The 19,279-nt window shown below is 43.0% G+C and overlaps 1 protein-coding gene and 1 non-coding gene across 14 annotated transcripts in view; both read right to left on the minus strand.

Annotated features, from left to right (window-relative positions):
* The window catches only part of htt (huntingtin), a 33,743-nt gene that overhangs the window by 12,736 nt on the left and 1,728 nt on the right, over nucleotides 1–19,279 (minus strand). For 5 of the 13 annotated variants that reach the window (XR_004658560.1, XM_034885812.1, XM_034885871.1 and 2 more), the window contains exons 2-45: nucleotides 19,090–19,173; nucleotides 18,686–18,818; nucleotides 18,318–18,377; nucleotides 18,116–18,195; nucleotides 17,721–17,859; nucleotides 16,871–17,012; nucleotides 16,544–16,722; nucleotides 16,253–16,457; nucleotides 15,919–15,966; nucleotides 15,535–15,612; nucleotides 15,023–15,411; nucleotides 12,850–12,976; nucleotides 12,633–12,748; nucleotides 12,417–12,528; nucleotides 11,849–11,986; nucleotides 10,938–11,096; nucleotides 10,733–10,830; nucleotides 10,515–10,654; nucleotides 10,269–10,332; nucleotides 10,017–10,117; nucleotides 9,702–9,848; nucleotides 9,364–9,484; nucleotides 9,093–9,238; nucleotides 7,739–7,920; nucleotides 7,371–7,594; nucleotides 7,098–7,224; nucleotides 6,876–7,000; nucleotides 6,650–6,760; nucleotides 6,354–6,431; nucleotides 5,134–5,357; nucleotides 4,930–5,008; nucleotides 4,648–4,809; nucleotides 4,502–4,557; nucleotides 4,229–4,377; nucleotides 3,931–4,067; nucleotides 3,716–3,832; nucleotides 3,388–3,510; nucleotides 2,983–3,242; nucleotides 2,696–2,838; nucleotides 2,307–2,535; nucleotides 1,838–1,979; nucleotides 1,552–1,731; nucleotides 1,008–1,184; nucleotides 693–769 (exon numbers count right to left, since the gene is read on the minus strand). Coding sequence is in view for 12 of the 13 variants with exons in the window: in XM_034885812.1 (XP_034741703.1) it covers nucleotides 693–769; nucleotides 1,008–1,184; nucleotides 1,552–1,731; nucleotides 1,838–1,979; nucleotides 2,307–2,535; nucleotides 2,696–2,838; nucleotides 2,983–3,242; nucleotides 3,388–3,510; nucleotides 3,716–3,832; nucleotides 3,931–4,067; nucleotides 4,229–4,377; nucleotides 4,502–4,557; nucleotides 4,648–4,809; nucleotides 4,930–5,008; nucleotides 5,134–5,357; nucleotides 6,354–6,431; nucleotides 6,650–6,760; nucleotides 6,876–7,000; nucleotides 7,098–7,224; nucleotides 7,371–7,594; nucleotides 7,739–7,920; nucleotides 9,093–9,238; nucleotides 9,364–9,484; nucleotides 9,702–9,848; nucleotides 10,017–10,117; nucleotides 10,269–10,332; nucleotides 10,515–10,654; nucleotides 10,733–10,830; nucleotides 10,938–11,096; nucleotides 11,849–11,986; nucleotides 12,417–12,528; nucleotides 12,633–12,748; nucleotides 12,850–12,976; nucleotides 15,023–15,411; nucleotides 15,535–15,612; nucleotides 15,919–15,966; nucleotides 16,253–16,457; nucleotides 16,544–16,722; nucleotides 16,871–17,012; nucleotides 17,721–17,859; nucleotides 18,116–18,195; nucleotides 18,318–18,377; nucleotides 18,686–18,818; nucleotides 19,090–19,173 (6,108 nt within the window). In the remaining variant the exon portion in view is untranslated. The remainder of the gene's footprint in view (nucleotides 1–692; nucleotides 770–1,007; nucleotides 1,185–1,551; nucleotides 1,732–1,837; nucleotides 1,980–2,306; nucleotides 2,536–2,695; nucleotides 2,839–2,982; nucleotides 3,243–3,387; nucleotides 3,511–3,715; nucleotides 3,833–3,930; nucleotides 4,068–4,228; nucleotides 4,378–4,501; nucleotides 4,558–4,647; nucleotides 4,810–4,929; nucleotides 5,009–5,133; nucleotides 5,358–6,353; nucleotides 6,432–6,649; nucleotides 6,761–6,875; nucleotides 7,001–7,097; nucleotides 7,225–7,370; nucleotides 7,595–7,738; nucleotides 7,921–9,092; nucleotides 9,239–9,363; nucleotides 9,485–9,701; nucleotides 9,849–10,016; nucleotides 10,118–10,268; nucleotides 10,333–10,514; nucleotides 10,655–10,732; nucleotides 10,831–10,937; nucleotides 11,097–11,848; nucleotides 11,987–12,416; nucleotides 12,529–12,632; nucleotides 12,749–12,849; nucleotides 12,977–15,022; nucleotides 15,412–15,534; nucleotides 15,613–15,918; nucleotides 15,967–16,252; nucleotides 16,458–16,543; nucleotides 16,723–16,870; nucleotides 17,013–17,720; nucleotides 17,860–18,115; nucleotides 18,196–18,317; nucleotides 18,378–18,685; nucleotides 18,819–19,089; nucleotides 19,174–19,279) is intronic. The other 8 variants (XM_034885832.1, XM_034885843.1, XM_034885893.1 and 5 more) reach the window with 5 other exon arrangements.
* Nucleotides 6,163–6,292, minus strand: LOC117937817. Its single transcript, XR_004655259.1, has one exon.

Here is a 19,279-nt window from a genome sequence, read left to right on the forward strand (position 1 = left end):
CCCCAGACAAGCCTCTAACCCCCTCAACGCAAAAATAATATCACGGAAGGAATTGTTGACTTCATTGCTTAGGATATCAGGTCCATTGCTGTTGTGGAGGGCTGAGGTTTTAAGAACTTGTTGATATACAGCGCCAGCACGAGTAAGAGTAAAAGCTTTAAACATATAGTCAATTTGTGTCTCCGTATCTCCGTGTGAGGACACAGAGCGCTGATGCAGCGCTGTCAGAGCCGACAGACGAGTGTCATTTTAGTGCAAAATAATTAGGTCAAAAATGATTTCATATACTGCAAATAGCCTACAGGATAAGTACTGCGGGACAGTACAATTATTTAATCTAGCATTTTTTCCCGCCCCTACGCACCCCTCCCCAGTCGAAAATTTCCCGACTACAGTCGACCAAGATTTTCTTTGATTGATTACAACCCTAGAAATTATTTTGGTCTAAGACACCTCATTAGGATACCACAATCCACATATTCATACATTTATATTCAACATTATTTTGGGAACTCAAGCAACAAAAACTAGTCTAAAACATGCAGATCCTTGGCTGTGTACACTTATGATCTGGTCTGAGCAGGTGGGCAGGCACATAGCCCCTACTGCTGACAGTAGGTGTAAAATGTGCGATAAAATTCCAAAAACAAAAAACTATTCCTTAAATTGGCTGCAATGCAGAAGAGCTTTACCTCTGAGCCAGGCCACTGGTCTGGAGATATTCCTGGATCCTGTCTAGTTCCTCCACAGGCAGCTGAGCTATACTGTTCTGAAAGGTGGAGGGACGGAATAACACATGATCAAGTAAAAACAAAACTTTTCCTGAGCAAGAAATCAACTGGTTTAATCAAATGTTCAGAGAGACATGTAAAGTTAGCATGAGAATAGGATCTAATTGTATGGATATTTGAGAGTGCTATAAGCCTATAAGGGCTGCCACTACCTGTATGATGTAAAATAAAAATTTCCTTCTGATAAGAAAATGCAAACCAATCCATAAGATGTACCTGTAGTGTCTCAGCCAATAGCATCTCTACCCTGCGACAGGCCAGTGTGTCCACCATGCGAGCTAGAACCCTAAAGGGTGTACTGAGCAGCTTGTCCACATACAGCATCAGCAGTGAGCCAGACTGACTTAGGTGGATGCCTTCCAAACACTGCAGAGTCTTCTTCAACATTGTAGGCTGCAAAAGAGAAGAGGATTTGGTTAGTAAGGAAGAAAAGAGATGACAGAAGGAGAGCAAAGAGTGAGGGAGGTGAAGAGGAAGAGCAGTGAAAGAAGAGGAAAGATGTTTTAACAGTTAAAATTACACCAGTAATTATCAACTGAACAATTGAAAAACTGGTTGACCTACAGGAGAGAAGAAATGGTAACAAAAAGGTAGATGAATAGAAAAGAACATTTTCAGTAGTAATGGGTACTGGACAACCTTAACAGTAAGGGGAATGCAGTGTTGGACATATTGGTTGTTATTAAATGTTGTGAATAATGAATGGGATGACTTGACTAATGAGGGATGATGATGGGGAGTTGAAAAGGTTTTGTCTTACAGTACTGAGGTTGTCACAGCGGGACTGGATGGCCTGGATGAAGAGACCACTGGCAGCTGTGTTGCGGTGCACAGCACTAATAAAATCTTGCACTGGAGGCTCATGGGAAAGGTTGATGAGGTCACGCACGTGGTTGACGATCAGCCAAGTCAGATGTTCCGAGTCATGAAGGTTCTGACACTATATTTTCCATATGGAAAATCAAAATTTAAGGATTGTGCGATCATTTTTTTTCCCAATCTTGATTTGTTCCTTCCTAATATTTTGAATTGTCTAACACTCTTACCACATAGTCACAGAAGAGGATGAGGGCTCCCCTACGTACAATCTCTCGGTTGACCATAGCTAACCGAGTCTCAGGCTTGTCCTCTTCTCCTTCCCCTGAGGAGTGAGGGCTCAGCAGCTTTGTGCACGAGTGGCTGTGTCTCCTGAGAAGGATGGAGACAGGGTAGATAGTCACAACATGCAGTACTGTGCTCAAGTTATAACAGTGATTTTATTTTGATAATGTTTTGCACTAAAAATAGATTTTTGCCCCCTTTTAGTCATACAATTTATGATACTTCTTTATGTTTTTTGTGATATGACAATACTACATCACTAATATGATATTCTATTACACTGCCCACTTTTTGGTGTAAGAAGGAGGTCCTTCCCTTTTCAGAATATTTCCCATTGGCCACTTGAGGGTGTATGATTAAGGTCTCCAGAATTAAACTGGACTTCAACGAGTTACTCACACTTTCTGTTCTTACCTGGGTGTCTGGTGCACCTCAGCCCACCAGGAGTAGTTGGTGTAGTCAATGATGAGGAGGACCTGGCACCACAGCAGCACCAGGGAGGGGTGGGTGGTGATCAGGCACTGAGCCATGCTGTTCAGACCCTCTAAGGGGTAAAATGGTCCGGCCTCTGTGCTCGTCTGTCCAGCTCCACCCTCCCCCTTCAGTAGACGGCTCGATGCAGCTGTGATCCTGCGAAACATCCCTGGAAGGAACAGGAAAGCAAAGAGTGAAAGGATTGTCACGGTGGACTTCCATTCAAAGTGCACTTATAGCAAAGAACATAATGCAACGGGTTTGGTTAAATTTAATGAATTTCATTCTAAATCTGTTTAAGACACAAATGACAAATGATATAAGCTCACCACTTTTGAAGACATGTATGAGACACATGAGCAGTGTGCCCAGCTGCTGGCAGTAGAAAGTGTGTTGCTGCTCTGTAATGTCTACTTTAACCTGTCTGGAGGAAATGTCATCCAGCAACACTCCTACCAGCTGGAGGAGAAACCTGGAAGGACGGGAATAGGGGACACATGTCAAGTGATAAAAGACACAGGGGCAAAGTACCGGTTACAAAAAAGAAAGCAGTGAGCGCGTAAAAGCATCCTTCTATCTCAGAAGCCTGCAGAAAATAGACAGTATATTCACTAACCTGGCAAAGGTTTCCTCAGGCAGGGCTTTTTGTACATCGCCATTAGCTTCCTGGATGCCAAGTTCGTTGGCAGTGGGTGGGTCACATGGGGAGGGGCTCTGCTGATGCAGGCGACGAATTGTGTGGCAGGAGAGTAGATGCGGGGTGAGGGAGAGTTCGTGGACCCGTGACAGGACAATGTCCTCAGTGGACTGGGAGATAAGTACCCTGAGCACTGCCAGGATACCAGACACCCACAGCTGGACTGTAGCTACTGATGCCTGAATGAGCGGAGGATTGAGTTTAAGTCAAAAATCTAGATCTTGCAATCACTTAACAAAAATAGAAAAGATGTTACGGTACATCAGACAGGAAAGTCTGTCAAGTCTTTGCGTGCCATTTCAAATATCAGATGAAATGTCTCACCATGGTGACCGGGATGGTGAACATACTCTTGAGCAGCATGTCTACAGGTCTGAGTGAGGAGGGCGCCACAGTCTCAAACAGAGTGTTCAACACTCCCAACGCCTCTGGAGAGTCCAGGTGCATCTGTGAGGACACAACATACAAAAGTTTGATGATAAACTACGGTTTTCACCAGATCATTTCATTACATGCATGCAAGTTGTAGTCTCAATGCTAATATTTGTCAGTGTTCACTAACAATGTTATATCCTACCATGTAAATAGCTTGATTTTAATTTCCAGGGAAATGAGAGTTCACAAACATATACACCTGAATCCATTTACCTACCTGCTGTTTAGCAATCAAGGGAAGTATGACGTCAGCAATCTGCCTGGACAATCTCTTCCACTTGTCCTCATTCTCTTTGTGACACTGCTGCAGTACAAGGATGAACATCTCCAACACCTACAAGAGCACATGTAAAAGCAAATGTGAGGCACAAAAAAAAATTGGCTGGAATGTTTTGACTTTATCATGCTGTTTGAATCTACTTGTGACTGTACCTGGTGGTGTTGAACAAGTCTGAGCAGCATGGAGACCACTACTTCTTTCTGTGTATCCAGCTCTTTGCCTGCATCTGCTTTGTTTGAGCCCCTCAACACAAACAGGTCGTGGACTATTGGCTGCAAGGCTGGGATGGCTGTGGAGGAAAGAAGAAAGTAACATTTAATTACTGCAGACTCTGTATGGAATGTGCTTTTGGAGTTTTGTTAGTTTAAAGTAATGTGTAGGAATGTAAGGGAGAGCCAGTGACGTGTTTTCAAGTAGAATAAATGATTGTGTACGTAGTGCTTTTCTCACCATGTGTGACAGCTTTCCTGCCGCTCGCCATGATGCCGTCACAGAGCTGAATGATCTTGGGGATGCTGATTATCTGCTTGGAGTGGTAACGCTCATACGACAACAGAACCAGGAAGAAAAAGATGTTTGGAATGATGGCCTCCGAATCTCTGTGTGAGAACAGGTTTTATTTTAGTTCACAGGACGGCTCTGGACTATTTGAGGCCTGAGAGACACATGGGTTTCTGAAAATGTCAATACATTGCTTTTGCAGGAGTCAAAAAGAAAACTCACCTGAACTGTCCCACTTCAATGTACTCAAACTGCTTCAGGACAAAGCCTATGAACACCTAAAACATAGAATATATATTTTTGACTGTGCTTAATTTAACAATTTAAAGATAAACTCATGCAAAAGCATGTATTTGTTTTTATTTTACCTGATCTGAGTCCAGCAGGCAGTAGTTGACCCTAAGCTGCACAAGTTGGGCGAGCAGGTCCAGTACTTGTCTCTGCAGGGCCACAGACGTGCTGGTAGTGTACTGCTTTAAAGCTTTGATCACCAACGGCTCAAACAGACGAATGTGGTTGTGGATGGCATTCTGGAAAATAAAAAGATGAAGCCACAGCTTTCAGAACAGCAGCACCGTACTCAAGCAAATGAGCAATGGAAATCATGCTTTATTTAAATAAATAAATAAAAGATAACATTGTTAGTTTACCTTGTCTCCTCTGTTGCGGGTTGCATTTGCAATATTGGACCTTAGTTGGTTTGAAGCCTTTTGCATCACATCAAACCATCTACAAGTGGAAAAAGGCCGGTTCTGTAATATTCTACCTGTATGACATGTTCATTTGTCTGGAATTATGTCAGTCCATGCACACAAATATCAATGTGGTGTAATCTGTGTGTTGCTAAAACTCACCCAGAGGTGTCGTGCTCCTGTTCGGCCTGCACCATGTTACGAAGACTGGCATCAGCAAGAGCCTGAGTAAAGTGAGTGTATGGCGCCATGAAGCAGTAGTGGTAGAGGCCTGGTCGCAGACTGGACGATCCAAGACGGAGAGCCTTTCCCTGGGAACGGCTGGGTCCACTCAGGACGCCCTCGCACTGAGAGGCCAGGTTGGTGCCAAACAGGGTCTTCAACAGCTAATGAAAGAGACTTCTTTTCATCTCTTGGATGAGTTTTCATGCTACTCAAATGTGATCAGTTTTAGCGCAAACCTCTTATTAGCTTTTAACGCTAGTTGTTGGGGCACGAAGAACTAAAAAGAAATGGCTATTTCTATACCACTAACAAGGCTCAAAATAGTACCACACTTCCACAATAGCATGAGGGCTCCTACATGTAAATCGAAGCATTGAGAACTTTGTAAGTGTACAGACTAATTTGTTGTTCAACTGGTCATGACTTTTTTCCCAAAATGGTGCCTGGCTGCATACCAAACGGTACGGTCTTTATAAACTGTGTCTTTTCCACCGGAATCGTCCTTTAAGGCACATTTCTTCACCTGGATAAAATATGCTGTGTGATATTCATCATCTGACAAATCAGTACCTTTGTGTTGCATCTAATTCATAATTAAGTTCCACTGGTGTCTTATAGGATATTTCCTATTACCAGTTTTGCAATATGTCTGTTTAAATATTTCCTTGTAATTTAGTGACTTGGGTCTATTTGCTTTGTGAGGGCTAAGGTCTTTGCGGAGTAAGTACTGAAGGGGACCTAACAGTTTCCGAGATCAGTCAGATTGGCTGGCTGCGCTTTATCAAAAAAAATATAAAGATATCTTTAACAGATTAATTTAAAAATAAAAAATCCTCAAATTTCTCTTTCTGTAAGAAATAATTTTTTTGCAAACTAGACAGATATACAATGCAGAAAATGACATCATCCTCCATTATAGTTATCTAACAGTTAGGTAATTAGCTGGTATATTACTGTGTGTATACAGATGTATGGAACCATCGCACAGGAAAACCCGATGCCTTTACAGGCCCTGTCGGCAGGAACCAGCCTCACTCTGTGTGGAGATGCACCGGTTGCAGCACACCGCTCAATGTTGCAACCATTAAGACACCACACACAAATGTTACAATACAAAACTAAATATACAATCAGAGACATATACACAGATTACTGACCTGTTGTACACAAACTGTAGCCATGGTTGGTTCCCTGGAGAAGCAGGCCTTAAGGTAGCCCAAGATTTCCTCCACACACTGAAAGAAAATATAGTATATCATTTTATTCAATTAATGGTTACAGTCAAGGGAACAGGAGTGTTTATACATTGGCTTATATAAATGTAACCCATTAACTTTGTTATAAATATTTAATTTGCTTCCATCTAGTCCAATCATCCAGAACCTCCTCCTTCCTGCTCCCACTAATACAAACACTTTACAATGTCTTTACAAAGCCCATTCCATATCTTTACCTTGCTGATGTCATGTAGTGTGGCCAGCTCCAGGAGCTGGGATAGAACATCTAGAGTGGCACGCAAGAAACCTCCAAACTTCTCCTGGCTACTGTGGAGGTCCAGCGTTACCTAGGAAATAAACAAAAACAGTAACATCACTACCAACCACCATCTAGGCTACTAAAAGCTGTAAACCCGTTTCTGTTCTGATAGGAAGTCATTTGAAACAGATGTGTGTTCCGACCTTGTAGTTGGCATGTGTAGCTTTAAGGACATCATAGAGCTTGAGGTAGGGTGGAAGGTGGTAGAAGTTGCCAAGGGTGGTAGATTTGTTTACAGCTGTTGACCCAGTGCTGTCTGCTGGCCTGCCTGCTCACAAAAGCACAACATCAAAACTTTAATATTCACAGATGCTTCAGAGAGATTATCTGGACTGATGCTAGTGCAGGGTGAGGTGGGCATTTACCTGTGTTGAGCTCATTGCTTTTCTTTGGGCTCATTGGGGCAGCACTGGGCTCAGTGACATCCTTCTCCTTGCCTTTTCTCCGGATGGGACTGAGGGAGGGGGTGTTGCTCAGGGAGGGGAGGGTGGCCTTTAATAGGGAACAGAATAGAAAAAGTGAATACAATGGTCTTCCTGTGGATGCAACGTGGCATGAGCAGATAAATGGCAGTATATTACAAATAATCACTTTGACAATGAGCCATTTAAACCAAACACAAATCTCTGAACGTGTACCTTAACCGCTGGTCCAGGTGGTGTGTCATCCAGTACATGGGCACAGATGTTAAGGATCTTTAGTAGGTGAGAGAAGAGTTGCTCCAACATGGCCACCAGGGAGCGCTCAGACAACCCTGCCCAGGGTTCCTCCATCTTATTTGGGCCTCCACTGGCGTTTGTGCTACCACTGGTGCCCTCTTCCTCCCCGGCCCACGGGTTGCGCATGCATTTAGGAGCCACAGCTGTGAATATAATAAAGGGACTGTTTAATCAAGCAGGTTACTGCTTTTGTTTAAGTAATTGGTAGTATGTTTGCAAATACAGTATAATTTTAAATTACATGAACAGAATGATCGTGTAAAATTTGTATGCATAATACCACCCACCAGCAAGCAGATTGCCAGAAAGCAGAAGTGCATCCTGGTGCGAAGAGAGATCCAGTGGAAACCAAGCAGAAGAAAGTAAGGAAAGGACCATGTTGGCCATTCCTACAGTCAGAGTCCTCCGCTCGGTGTCTGGTGCAGACGAGGACGTTGAAGAGGCTGGAGCGCTGCATGCCTGTGACACACTGCAGAGCAGAGAGACAAGGACAGAAAAGAAATTAGGGAGGCATAGAAAAACAAGAGGAAATGAAGAACAAGAGTGGTGTGTTGCCTGGCAGACTATGCAACTAAGGTGGCGAAAACACTGCACTTACTAAGCTACTGGACTGCATCACAGATATAAAGCAGTGGCTGTCACAGAACTTTTTGCACTTAAACGACAGCAAAACTGAATGCATTTTGTTTGGTTCTCCATCTATGTCAAATGTTCGCACCGTAAACTTTGGCACTCTGGCCCCCCTCTTTAAATCGCATGTCAAAAATCTCGGGGTAACATTTGATAACGGGCTTAAATTTGACAAACAGATTAGCTCTGATGTCGGCGCAAGCTTTTTGCAGCTACGTCTTTTGGCCAAAGTCAAGTCCTTTCTCAGTCGGCAGGATCCCGAGAAGGCAATCCATGCTTTCATCAGTTCTAGACTGGACTACTGCAATGCCCTTTACGTTGGCTTCAGTCAGTCATCAATTTCTCGTCTCCAACTTGTGCAGAACGCTGCTGCCCGATTTTTAACAAACACGTCCAGACGTGGACACATTACCCCTGTGCTGTCGTCACGCCACTGGCTCCCAGTCCGTTTTAGAATTGATTTTAAACTCCTGCGGTTTGTTTTTAACGCCATTTATGGCTTGGCCCCCTCTTACTTGTCTGAGATTTTAACTTTTCGCAATTGCGGCAGAGCCTTGTGCTCCTAGGGTCAGCTTCTGTTAGAGGTCCCTAGGTCAAGACTGAAACAGTGGGGCGATGGTTCTTTTGCCGTCGCTGCTCCCAGACTGTGGAACAAACTACTCCCTGACATCCGCACCACTACTGACCTCAGCCTTTTTAAATCGAAGCTTAAGACCCACTTTTTTAAATTAGCATTTAATTCTGACTAGGGCGATACTGTCTCTTAGGTGTCCTCCTTCTGTCTGCTCCTTTCTATGAATTTCTGGAAGGCTTTTAATGTCCTGCAGCGCTGCACCACTACAGCACTTTTAATTGTATGTTGCATGTTTCTGTATGGGTTATGTATTATTTTATGGCTTTGTTGTAAAGCACTTTGGGTACCTTTCGGCTATTGTAAAGGGCTATACAAAAAACTTGATTGATTAAATGGACAGGTAAAGGATGAATTCCCCAGAGAGAGGGTACACAAACCTGAGGGCCCTGCCCCTGCTGCGGTTGAGACTAGAGCGGGAAGAAAAGCTGCTACTGGAGCTGACATAACCACAGTGCCAGCCTGTACTCCAAGTGCACACTGGGAAATTTAAAGCCAGGAGGGACAAGGCCTCACAGCAGCCAAACTGCATTAAAACAGACAAAAGAAATGGTGTTGAACATGTTATCATGAAAACAAAAACACACACTCATATTTCTAAACAGCAGGCAGAAAAAAAAGGTGAAGTGTTAAGTGTGTCTGAAAGCTCACAGTCAGCGCCCTGGAGGTAGAGGAGGTGAAAGCATGGGAGACGGCAGTGACAACTCTGGACAAATTGTTCTCGATTGTCACATCAGACACGTTGTTGGACAAATTGTATCCTCTATACGTCCTGGCAGACAGAGAGAAGCGCAAAGTTCCTCAATCAGAGATGGTGTTCTGGGACTAAACCACTTGAACTTAATTTCAAAGTTGTGATACTGAGTTCTGTACAACATACTGTAGGTACGATAGAAGGAACAGGTGATCTTGAAAACGGTTTCTTAAAATGGCATTGAGAGCCTGTGAGATGTGACACCAAAGAACATTGTGTCTGTGTGTTCATGTACCTTGTGATTGTACTAACTGTAAACTGGGAGGGAGGTTGGGTCTCATGCATCAGCAGCTGCAGGTAGACTGAACTCTGGTCCCGGGCAATAGCCACAACTGGGTCCACTTGACCCTGGTCACAGTCATAGAACAACCTGGAAACCAGCCTAATAAAGAGAGAAACAGAGACATGTGGGAAAGATTAGGAGAGTTATGAGAAAGAAGTTTTAATAAATTGCACCAAAGAAAAGTCAAAGTGTGCTTGTCTACAGTAAAATTCAGTTTATTAAAAATGTGTATATACACAATACAGTATATGAGAAGACATAGTACACCTGCTGACAGCAGAGGCTGCCACGTGTCGGACTCTGGGGTCATCATCTCCCAACAGACAGATGACCACATCATTCAGGACTCTGTCCTGTAGCCGCAGCCGCTAGATAGAGGAATGTGGACAAATTAAGGACTAAAGTTTTCAACTCAGCATCTTAAGTTAAAAACTTTTAGGATACACCCTGCATGTGTGTGTGTGTGTCTAAAAGCTTCAACAAAGACTTGCATTTCCACAACAGTAATGGAGAACTTACCCCAGTGTAGTGATGATCCCCTTTGTGCAAAGTCTCAGTTTTCCTCTCCAGGAAATTAACTAACCTGAAAGAGTCAATATCTTTAGAATGTAATCACAGTTAATACAAGTGATGTTGAAATTAAGACATTATCTAACAGACATTGTTATGTTTAGGACATAGTGAGTCAGAAAGTGCAGGCTACCCATGACAGAAAATGCCCTAACTAGTAGCTCCAATAACATACACAAAAAGAATTGAGCCTACCGGAAGTCCATCTCAGCCAGGGTCTCCAAGAGCTCAGTGCGAACAAGCCAATAGGATGAGTCCTTCAGAGCAAGAAGGTTTATCAGCAACTGCAGGCCGAGCTCGCTCAGGGTACTGCTGCACACAGTCATGATGCAGTGCTGAAACGCACATAATAAATGTCAGACTCAAACCCATGCAGAGCACAGATTACTGACACTAGTTCCGATATGTCTTACCCTCACTGCAGAGCAAGCCATCTTGCATGTGACGGAGGATTCATCTTTCAGAGTTTTCTGGAGCAAAGGCACCAAGTCCACCAGGGACAATGGGTTACCTGTAGGGCAACAGGTCACAGGTGAGGGAGAACCATTAAAACACCAAACATTGAACAGGTCAGCACCAAACCAAACACTACTGTACAAATCAACCACACACACTAACCTGTTGCACTCTGCACACTGGCCAGCCAAGTGTGTATGTTGTAACGTGTTTTGGTGAGTGCGGCTTGTATGATGGCTGCACAGAGGATGGCTGTGGCACCTCTGATCTGGGGGTCCCCATGGTCGATGAGACCCAGGACGTCAGTGATAAACTGCTGCTCTGCAAGGGTTAAGAGAAAGAAGGCGGTGGTGAAGACAGTTGTCAATTAAGACATTTTGTAACTTCCACTGCATACTGCATTGTATTTGTCAAAATTGCATTACAGGCCTGCTCAGGTGATATTTTTGACAGGTCACATTTGGAAAAGCACAGGAGTAAATAAGAAAACCAATGATGGCTGAATTCCAGTTAGCTGCAACACAGTTATGTTATTAGGATCACCTGTGCTTTTCCTACTATGACAAGTCAAAACGTCTATTGCGTTCCATTAAAAATAGTGAACTTAATTATACTACTCTTAATTCAAGTGAACGTGGAAGGCCACAGAACAACAAAAATAGCCATTTCATTAAAAATATTCACAATTTGAACTTTTGTAATTTGCCCATGTTGGATATTGAGAGGATGTCCATACTACAACACTGAGGAGTGTAGTTGTCCGTATTATTGCATATTTGAATGGATAATAGGCAATAATACGGAAAACTACAGAGTTAATCCTATCATGACTAATTGGCAATACTATGGGCGACAGTTCTCATGTCTGAATAATGCCAGAAAGTGGGATTTTAAAAGACTCTAAACACTCACACTGGTGTTTTCACTTAAAGCCTGATACAATCTCAGAATGATCAGTGTCACAATATTAGTTTTGTCCATAAATCCCCAATATAGGCCTTTTGTGATAATCAACCTGTTCAGGTGTCAAGCCTCATCTAAATACGGTTGTCTTAAACGTTTTTTGCCCCTACCTTCTACTGGAATGCCGTCCAGCGGCTCCAAGTAGAGGGAATTAAAGAAGGCTTCAGGATGCAGCGCTGCTGCTGCCCCAACACAGCTGACTGCCAGAGCCTTCACGCTCACTCGCACCTCCTTGTCAGGGGTCAGACCTACAAAAACATACCACACAAAAGAGACAGAGACACACATGTCAAATAAAACCAGAAAGGAAGTGAGACAAACAAATATTTTTTGTCATTTTATCTCTAAATCTTGATCATTATTTAAGATACAGTTCTGTGATTAAGGTTTTATAATAAGTTTTGTGTCACAGTAGCGTATTTAATTAATGAAATAGTAGCCAACCAAAGAGTTATGCTTATGAACATCTCCAGCATTTGGTTTATTTACTTAGGCTTTCATAATAGCCACGCCTTGCATAGATAAAACTAAACAATAAACATAACTACTACATCATGGAATATTGAGAATCTCAAAAACTGGCCTAGTGTCTTTGGTGCTTATATTATTTTTGTAGTAACAGGACAACATTTTTAAAACACACCTATGGCATATTTTGAACAGTTTGACAACACTCACCATTTTTTCTTCCTGTCAGTAAGAATGAAGCTGCAAGAAGCCTTACACAGTGCACCAGTGGCTCCACCCCCTGGTCTGTGTAATGTCCGATTGGACCCTTTATCCTTGATGGCTAAGAAGCAGGCAGTTAGAGTTAGAGACAGATGCTTCATTTTGTTTTCTTCACCTTCTGGTGTGAAAACCTGGCATGATGTTTTTGCGTGGCGCTCTCTTTACCTTGTTGTCAGGTTCGGGTTCAGCAGGTTCGTCCTTTGTTATGAAACGGTCCACACTGCTGTCTGAACCCTGCCGGTTGTGACCTCGGCCATCAAAGAGATGAGGCTTGCTCAGAGCTGCAGGGAAACGCACGTGGAGACAATCAGCAAAGCTTTCACTAATAAGCAGTACCTGTGTTCAGTGAATACCAGTTTGTTTTGTGTGTGCACAAGCATACCCAGTGCTGACTGGAGGAATGGTTCTGGGGGTTCTTCTTGGGAGGAAGGTGCTGCTCCTTCCTCTTCTTCATCCTGTAATGTCCCGATCTGCATCCCAGAGTACTGGCTCTCACTGCCATCCAGCACCTTATGCACAAACACAGAGCCAATATCTCTAGTGAGGAACCAAATTCACAATACAAAAAAAAAAAAAAAACACCAAATGCAACATATAGAAAATGCCACTGCATGCAAAGGATACCTAAATAGTTCCAACTCATTCATTATCGAGTTAGATTTGCTGGATTGAGGACAGAGACACAGCATAACAAACACGACTAAAACCGCAAGTCAAACAAACGTTCCCATTTTAAACCTCTACTGGATCATGCTCGGGTCAATTGATTCACAGCAAGTCAACTACACATAGAAGCACAGGCTTGGGAACTCTGCAATTATGGTTGCCACAATCCACCAGAGGAAGAGCAAGCTTTTGATCCAAACTACTCAACATCGAAATTAATTCCTCAAAGATAAAGAGAGCAAGCATTTTTTTTTTTATTAACTATATAAAAAAGGTACACATGGTATGTTATAGCAAACTAGTTTTTCCTAGCAAGAAGTATAAAGTACACTGAATCCAAAAACAAATATTTGTTTTTTCAGGTTTGGCCTCCGCTGGAACAAAAGCCTGTCACAGTCTCTCGAAAAGGCAGAGGGAACCAAATCTGAAGTAGAACAATTAAAGGAACAGATGGCCTTCATGCTTCTACTTTGAACTCTCCACTGCAAGCCATCAACATGGGATGTCGGGGATGCTTGTTTTTACAAAAGGTCTTTCAAAAGCATCTTTTTTGGTTGGAGGGAACCACTGAAAAACGAGGACAAAAAGGGGCATGACGTATTGTCACTGTCAACAAGAAGGGAAAAGTAGAAATAAGCAGGGCAAGTTCTATGCAAGGGCTGTGATGAAAGAAAAGGAGAAAGCCAAAAAAGTTTTTAGACAAGCAAGCCCCTCCCACTCTGTTCAAAGTGTCCAAGTGGCTGACCTGGTCACTAGTGCTAGAGGAGGAGGAGGTGGCATAGAAGGAGGAAGAGGAGGAGAAAGAGAAAGTAGAAGAGGAAGCAGTGTAGACAGAAGAGTCGCTGTCTGTGGCATCGGGACCCTCGGTGGAAGTTGGTGAGGGAGGGGACGGCTCAATCACCCGCGGCAATGGAGTGCGCGACTGGTACGGAGGATAAAGGAGAGGGGGGCAAGACCATAGAGGTAGAATTGTTAGAGTGGACAATCTCAAACAAAAATGTCTATGAAGGGGAGCAGCAAAAATCCAAATGACTAAACCAAGTGTGTGACATCACATCTACAGTAATTCTATATGTTCTAAGGCGCACGTTTATTAAACGAGATGGTGCATCTCAAAAGGGTTTCTCCTACAACAACATTTTTAAAATAAATTACAAAATACTGTATACACACCATACAAGATGTGAAAGATGGCAAGTGGTTTGGATGTTGAACTCCATTACTTATTTAAAGTATTAAACATAATACCAACCAGCTCCCAAATCTTGCAGATGACATGGTACAGCGGGCCTGTGGGAAAAGGCCATAACAGGAAAAGCATCCTATCTCTTTGAATGCGGAGTTGTCTATATTTAAACTTCTGATTATCACTATCATTTCAGATTATACCAAAGATGAACTGTCAGAATTTTTCTACAGCACACTGCTGTCACAAAAAGTTGGTTTATATAATGTGCAGTATGAACTGGAGCTAGTGGCTATCCGAAAGAAAAGGATATCAACTTAAAACATACTATAATTTTCTAAATGGTTTACAGTTATTTCAATTTTATGACATTTTTAAGTAATGGATTAAAATATGCAAAACCACTGATTCTGCAATTTAAATGTTAAAAATATGGGGAATGACTCTTTTGTCCATTCTACAAATCCTAACTCTATGAAGTGTAGCATCATTCATAAACTAGGAAGTATGCCATTAGGGAGTCATGTTGGGTTCATAGTTAATTATAGCACTGCATGGTAATTAAGTCTTTCGGTGTCTAGGGAAGCACGCCGTCACACACACGCACACACACACACACACACACAGAAATTAAGAACTGTATGTTCAAGCTGTATTCTCCCACCAAATAAAATCTTACATGCATTCCCACAGACACACTGACCAGTTCTGCTACGTCCGAAGGGGTGACAGCGGAGTCTGGTCCCTCCGTGGTGGTCTGGGAAGAGTCGCTTGGTGGAAGTGACCGGTCATTAGTGCCTAGCAGAGTCCCACCTACACCTAAAGGCACTCCCTCCATCTCTGGTGTAGTGTAGTCAGCTGTCTCTGGAGTAATGTTGGCCCCACCGCTGGAGCTCCGACTCAACATTTCCTCCTCGTTGTCGTTGGGTGACTCAGGAGTGTCTGATGCAGATGTCCCGCCTCCACCCTGCTCTGAGGAGGCACTGAGGTCCACTGAGTCTCCAGGCTGCAGGGTATGCTGGGAGGAGCGAGGCTGCTCTGTGATGATGTCCACCTGGGCAGCGGAGGAGGCATCTTCACCAACAACTGCCGCTGAAAGACACACACATACAGACAAAGTCAGTGTTGTACTGCTGCAAAGGGCTTTGCCATCTAGTTCAAAAAGTGAAGCTGCCAAATACTTAACATTCTGCCTCTTAGAGGGTGCATCCTCACCTGTGAAGGCACCAGCAGTGACCTCTGTTTTCTCAGCGTCATCCTCCAAACCATCCTCCTCCCCAGAGAGCATTTTACCTGGAAACAACGGGTGTGTCGACATAAGATAACATCAACACATACACCTGCTGAAGGGAGGCAAAGAGACTAAAACCTTGGTGATGCAAATTTACTTTTAACTAAGTGCATAATTTTGAAAAATTCAAATAAAAAAACAAAAAAGACCGCCTCCGTTTTCTTGGATGTATACATTAAAAAGTAATTATTGTGCATCATTTACAATATATCCAGAATTTAGAGGACAATCAACCACCATAGGTGACACACCCTGACTGAAACATCAGAGGCCAGAGGTGAGCACATAGAGATAAATGAACCAGTCACCTCTCGGTTTCCTGAGAACGAGTGGACTGCAGGAAGAAGCTCCACCTGCTGCATTTGGCAGGAAACAGGGAGTAGAAACACAAGAAGAGAATAGAGAAAAGCAGCAAAAGCTCAGAAGGACTCGTAGGAAACAAAACAGTTATTTACAGAGAACAGGTTAGGAGTTAGGAAGCAAAGAAAAGGCTGCAAACACAGACCAATGCAGAAACTAGAGTAGCGCACCAACACAGTTTGGTCAACTAATTACATGGCAAAGTCTTTTAGTAAGGATTAATTAATTAAAAAATTGCATAAAAGCTTTATGAGGCCAATCCTGACTGATCAATGTGTTTACCGATGAGCTCGAGGATGCTGCTGGAACGTGCACGGCTCTCAGTGTCCTTGCGGAACACGGTGCCATGTAGAATGCTGCCTGCGGTGATGAGCATGTGCAGAAGCTCTGGCGGGGGAGTCCTGAACATCTGCTGCAGGAGCTCCAGAGCTGCCGTGACCACATTGTGATCCCAGTGCTGTGTGTAGTGCAAGGTCAGCTCGTACACCTTTAGACATACATATGAAATTCAGCCACAACTCCGTAATTACTATACAAACACAGATGTCCACACAATCACGCTCTTCTCTCAACCTGTAGCAGTTGTTCAGGTGTTGGCTGTACATCAGCCTCCTTCCTCATGACTCCAAAGCTTCCTTTGAGGCTGGTGGTGTTGACTTGCTGCTGCAGCAGAGGCATCAGGTAGCGAAGGGTTAACAGCACCCCCAGAATTAGGTGGCTGAGGTGCTCCTCATCCACTGGAATCAGCAGACCTAGAGAAGGACAGAATGTCAGGGCGCATGTTCCCTACTTGAATGTTGGTAGCCGGAGTGCTGTAGCTAAAAGCAGTTAGATACCAAACTAGCTCACAAACAGTAAACGGTAAGAAGGCGCATGGCCAGAGTGTGTGTGTGGCCATACCCAGCAGCACATTAAGGAGCCAGGTGTAGAAGTAACTGCTGCGTCTGGAGTGTTGGCACACACTGACGGCTGAGCTGGCTGCTGTCCGTCTGATGGTGGGAGAGCTGGACTTCAGGTTGGCCACAAATGACTTCAGCAACACCTAGAACAAAAATGGTTGGACTACAATGACAGCAAGCTTTTGCAAGATGTGCATATTTCCTTGTATAAATAGTGTTCAAATTAGTGGTAATATTTTGGTAGTAATCATTTGTTAAATTAGTCCTGGGCGAGAAAGCTTTCAAAATGAAATGTTTATGAGCCAAACAAAGAAATATAAACCCTAAAAAAGGAAACCTTTCTTCAGCTTGTTTTAATAAGGACTTTCGGGTACATTAAAAGGTGCTCCAAGCGATGTCTTGCATGTTTTAGGCTACAACATTTGTTGTCACATACAGCCAACAACTCCTCCCTATCCACGAGCTGCCTGTCCCCAGAACACACTGTTTATATATATATTTTTTTTTAAAAAGGTGTCTTTAGACAGCCTAGGGTCTACAAAACAGCAACAAAATCCAACTGTGCCCACCTGGACCACCAAGCATACACAAACAGTGTTCCAGCATTCCAGCCAATAACCAACAAGAAGGTATTGGGGGTGGGGGGGGGGGGGGGGGGGGGGGGGGTTAGTGCACAGAAGCACAGAAGGGAGGGGAAGTTTATCTCAAACTTTTTGATGGTGGGGAGAAGAGAAGAAACAGGAAATAAATCCGCAAACACAAAATATAAAAGCAAAACTATTTTTGAAAGCAAAATATATTTAAGGCCAAATTTAATTCTATTCTAAACAGTTTCTGCTTTGTGTGGATACCTTGATCTCGCCATCATTGGCGAAGTTACCCAAAGCGGCCATGATCTTGGGCATTGCGGCAGCCAGAGTCTCTTGTACGGTCTCCTCCTGCCGCTTGGTGATTCGGGAGAGGCATGGCAACAGGTTAACCAGGTAGGGTCTAGACCACAAGGGATAGAGGGAGGGATAAGAATGCAAACAGAAGTCTAAGATCAGTAAAAAGCATTTAAAACAGAGTTAGACAGTGATGCTTCTTCCCCTAACAATTGATGATTGTGAGACAAACAATGTTAAATACAGATAACAGCTTTACAATCTACACCAAAATCTGCCTTCCCCTGAGTTTGGCGTTATGCAATTTAAATATGGTCAAGTGAATGTAGCAAAAAAGTAATTTTCAGACAGCGTGTGTATACCTGCATTTCTGAGGTCTAATGAGGTGAGCAAGCTCAGCAAACCTCCACAAAGCTGCCCTCAAACTCCGAGAGGCACCGTTCTACAGAGATACACAAACACTCAACATCAAGTTTTAATTTTCACACTTTACTTCAAACAAATTTCAAACCTTAGTCATTAGTCTGTGAGAATAAAACCGTTGCACAGACATATATGGCATACCTTTTTAATTTCTTTATACAGCTCCAGCTGCAGTCTCGGCAGGTTGGAGTCCATCAGTGCCTAAAAAGTAAACATCAAAAATAAACATCAAACCTGATCATCCTGGGTAACATGGCTGCTTCAACAATAAAAACTGATTTTAAATTTAAATAGACAAAAATAATGCATTATTATATGGATTGATAAAGGTAAAAAGACATCTGGTCACATCATGCAAACTCAAATCAAGCCTGGTTAGTCTGTAAATGCACCATGTCATTAGTGGATACCAACTGAAAAGTAGTTGATCTACTTTCTTTCCTATTATTGAATAACAATGAAAGATGACATTGAAAAGAGTAGAGAAGATAGTCTGGGGTCATGCTCACTTTGATGATTTTGTTCAGGCACTCATCGGCTACCATTCGCACATCTGATTCGCTGTCATCACTGCAGAGCAGGAACATCTCCATGGCAATGCCCAGCAGTTTCTGAAACTCTGGAGACGTTCTGCTCCCAGGACCATAGAGAAGAAAAGTAAGGCAGACAAATGTCATTGCGCACATACATATTCAATTTTTATATACGTCAATACCACTGGTCTGAACTGTTTACACCCGAAACACTCAAAACCATAATAAAGGGGTGAGGAAAAAAACAACAGAAGAGGTGAAACTCCATACTGTCTCAACCCAATTTAAAATGACATATTAAGCTTAGGTCATTGTAATTACAGACACTTAATGTAAATTTGATTTATATAAAAAGAAAAGTTATGATCAGTCAGGCCTACCTCAGAGACTGAGCCACAATATTTTCACATATTGTCAGGCAGTGGGTGACCCTGTCCTTCTTTGTGGTGGCCTGTTCCTTTTTTCTGCAAAAGGGGAAAGATGGAGAGGATGGGAAAATGAGACAGAAAACAGGAGAAAGCAAAAGACAAGGAAATACAGAGGCAGGCGCGAGAGAGAGAGAGAGAGAGA

The sequence above is a fragment of the Etheostoma cragini genome, chromosome 2, assembly GCF_013103735.1.
Source record: "Etheostoma cragini isolate CJK2018 chromosome 2, CSU_Ecrag_1.0, whole genome shotgun sequence".
Lineage (NCBI taxonomy): Eukaryota > Metazoa > Chordata > Actinopteri > Perciformes > Percidae > Etheostoma > Etheostoma cragini.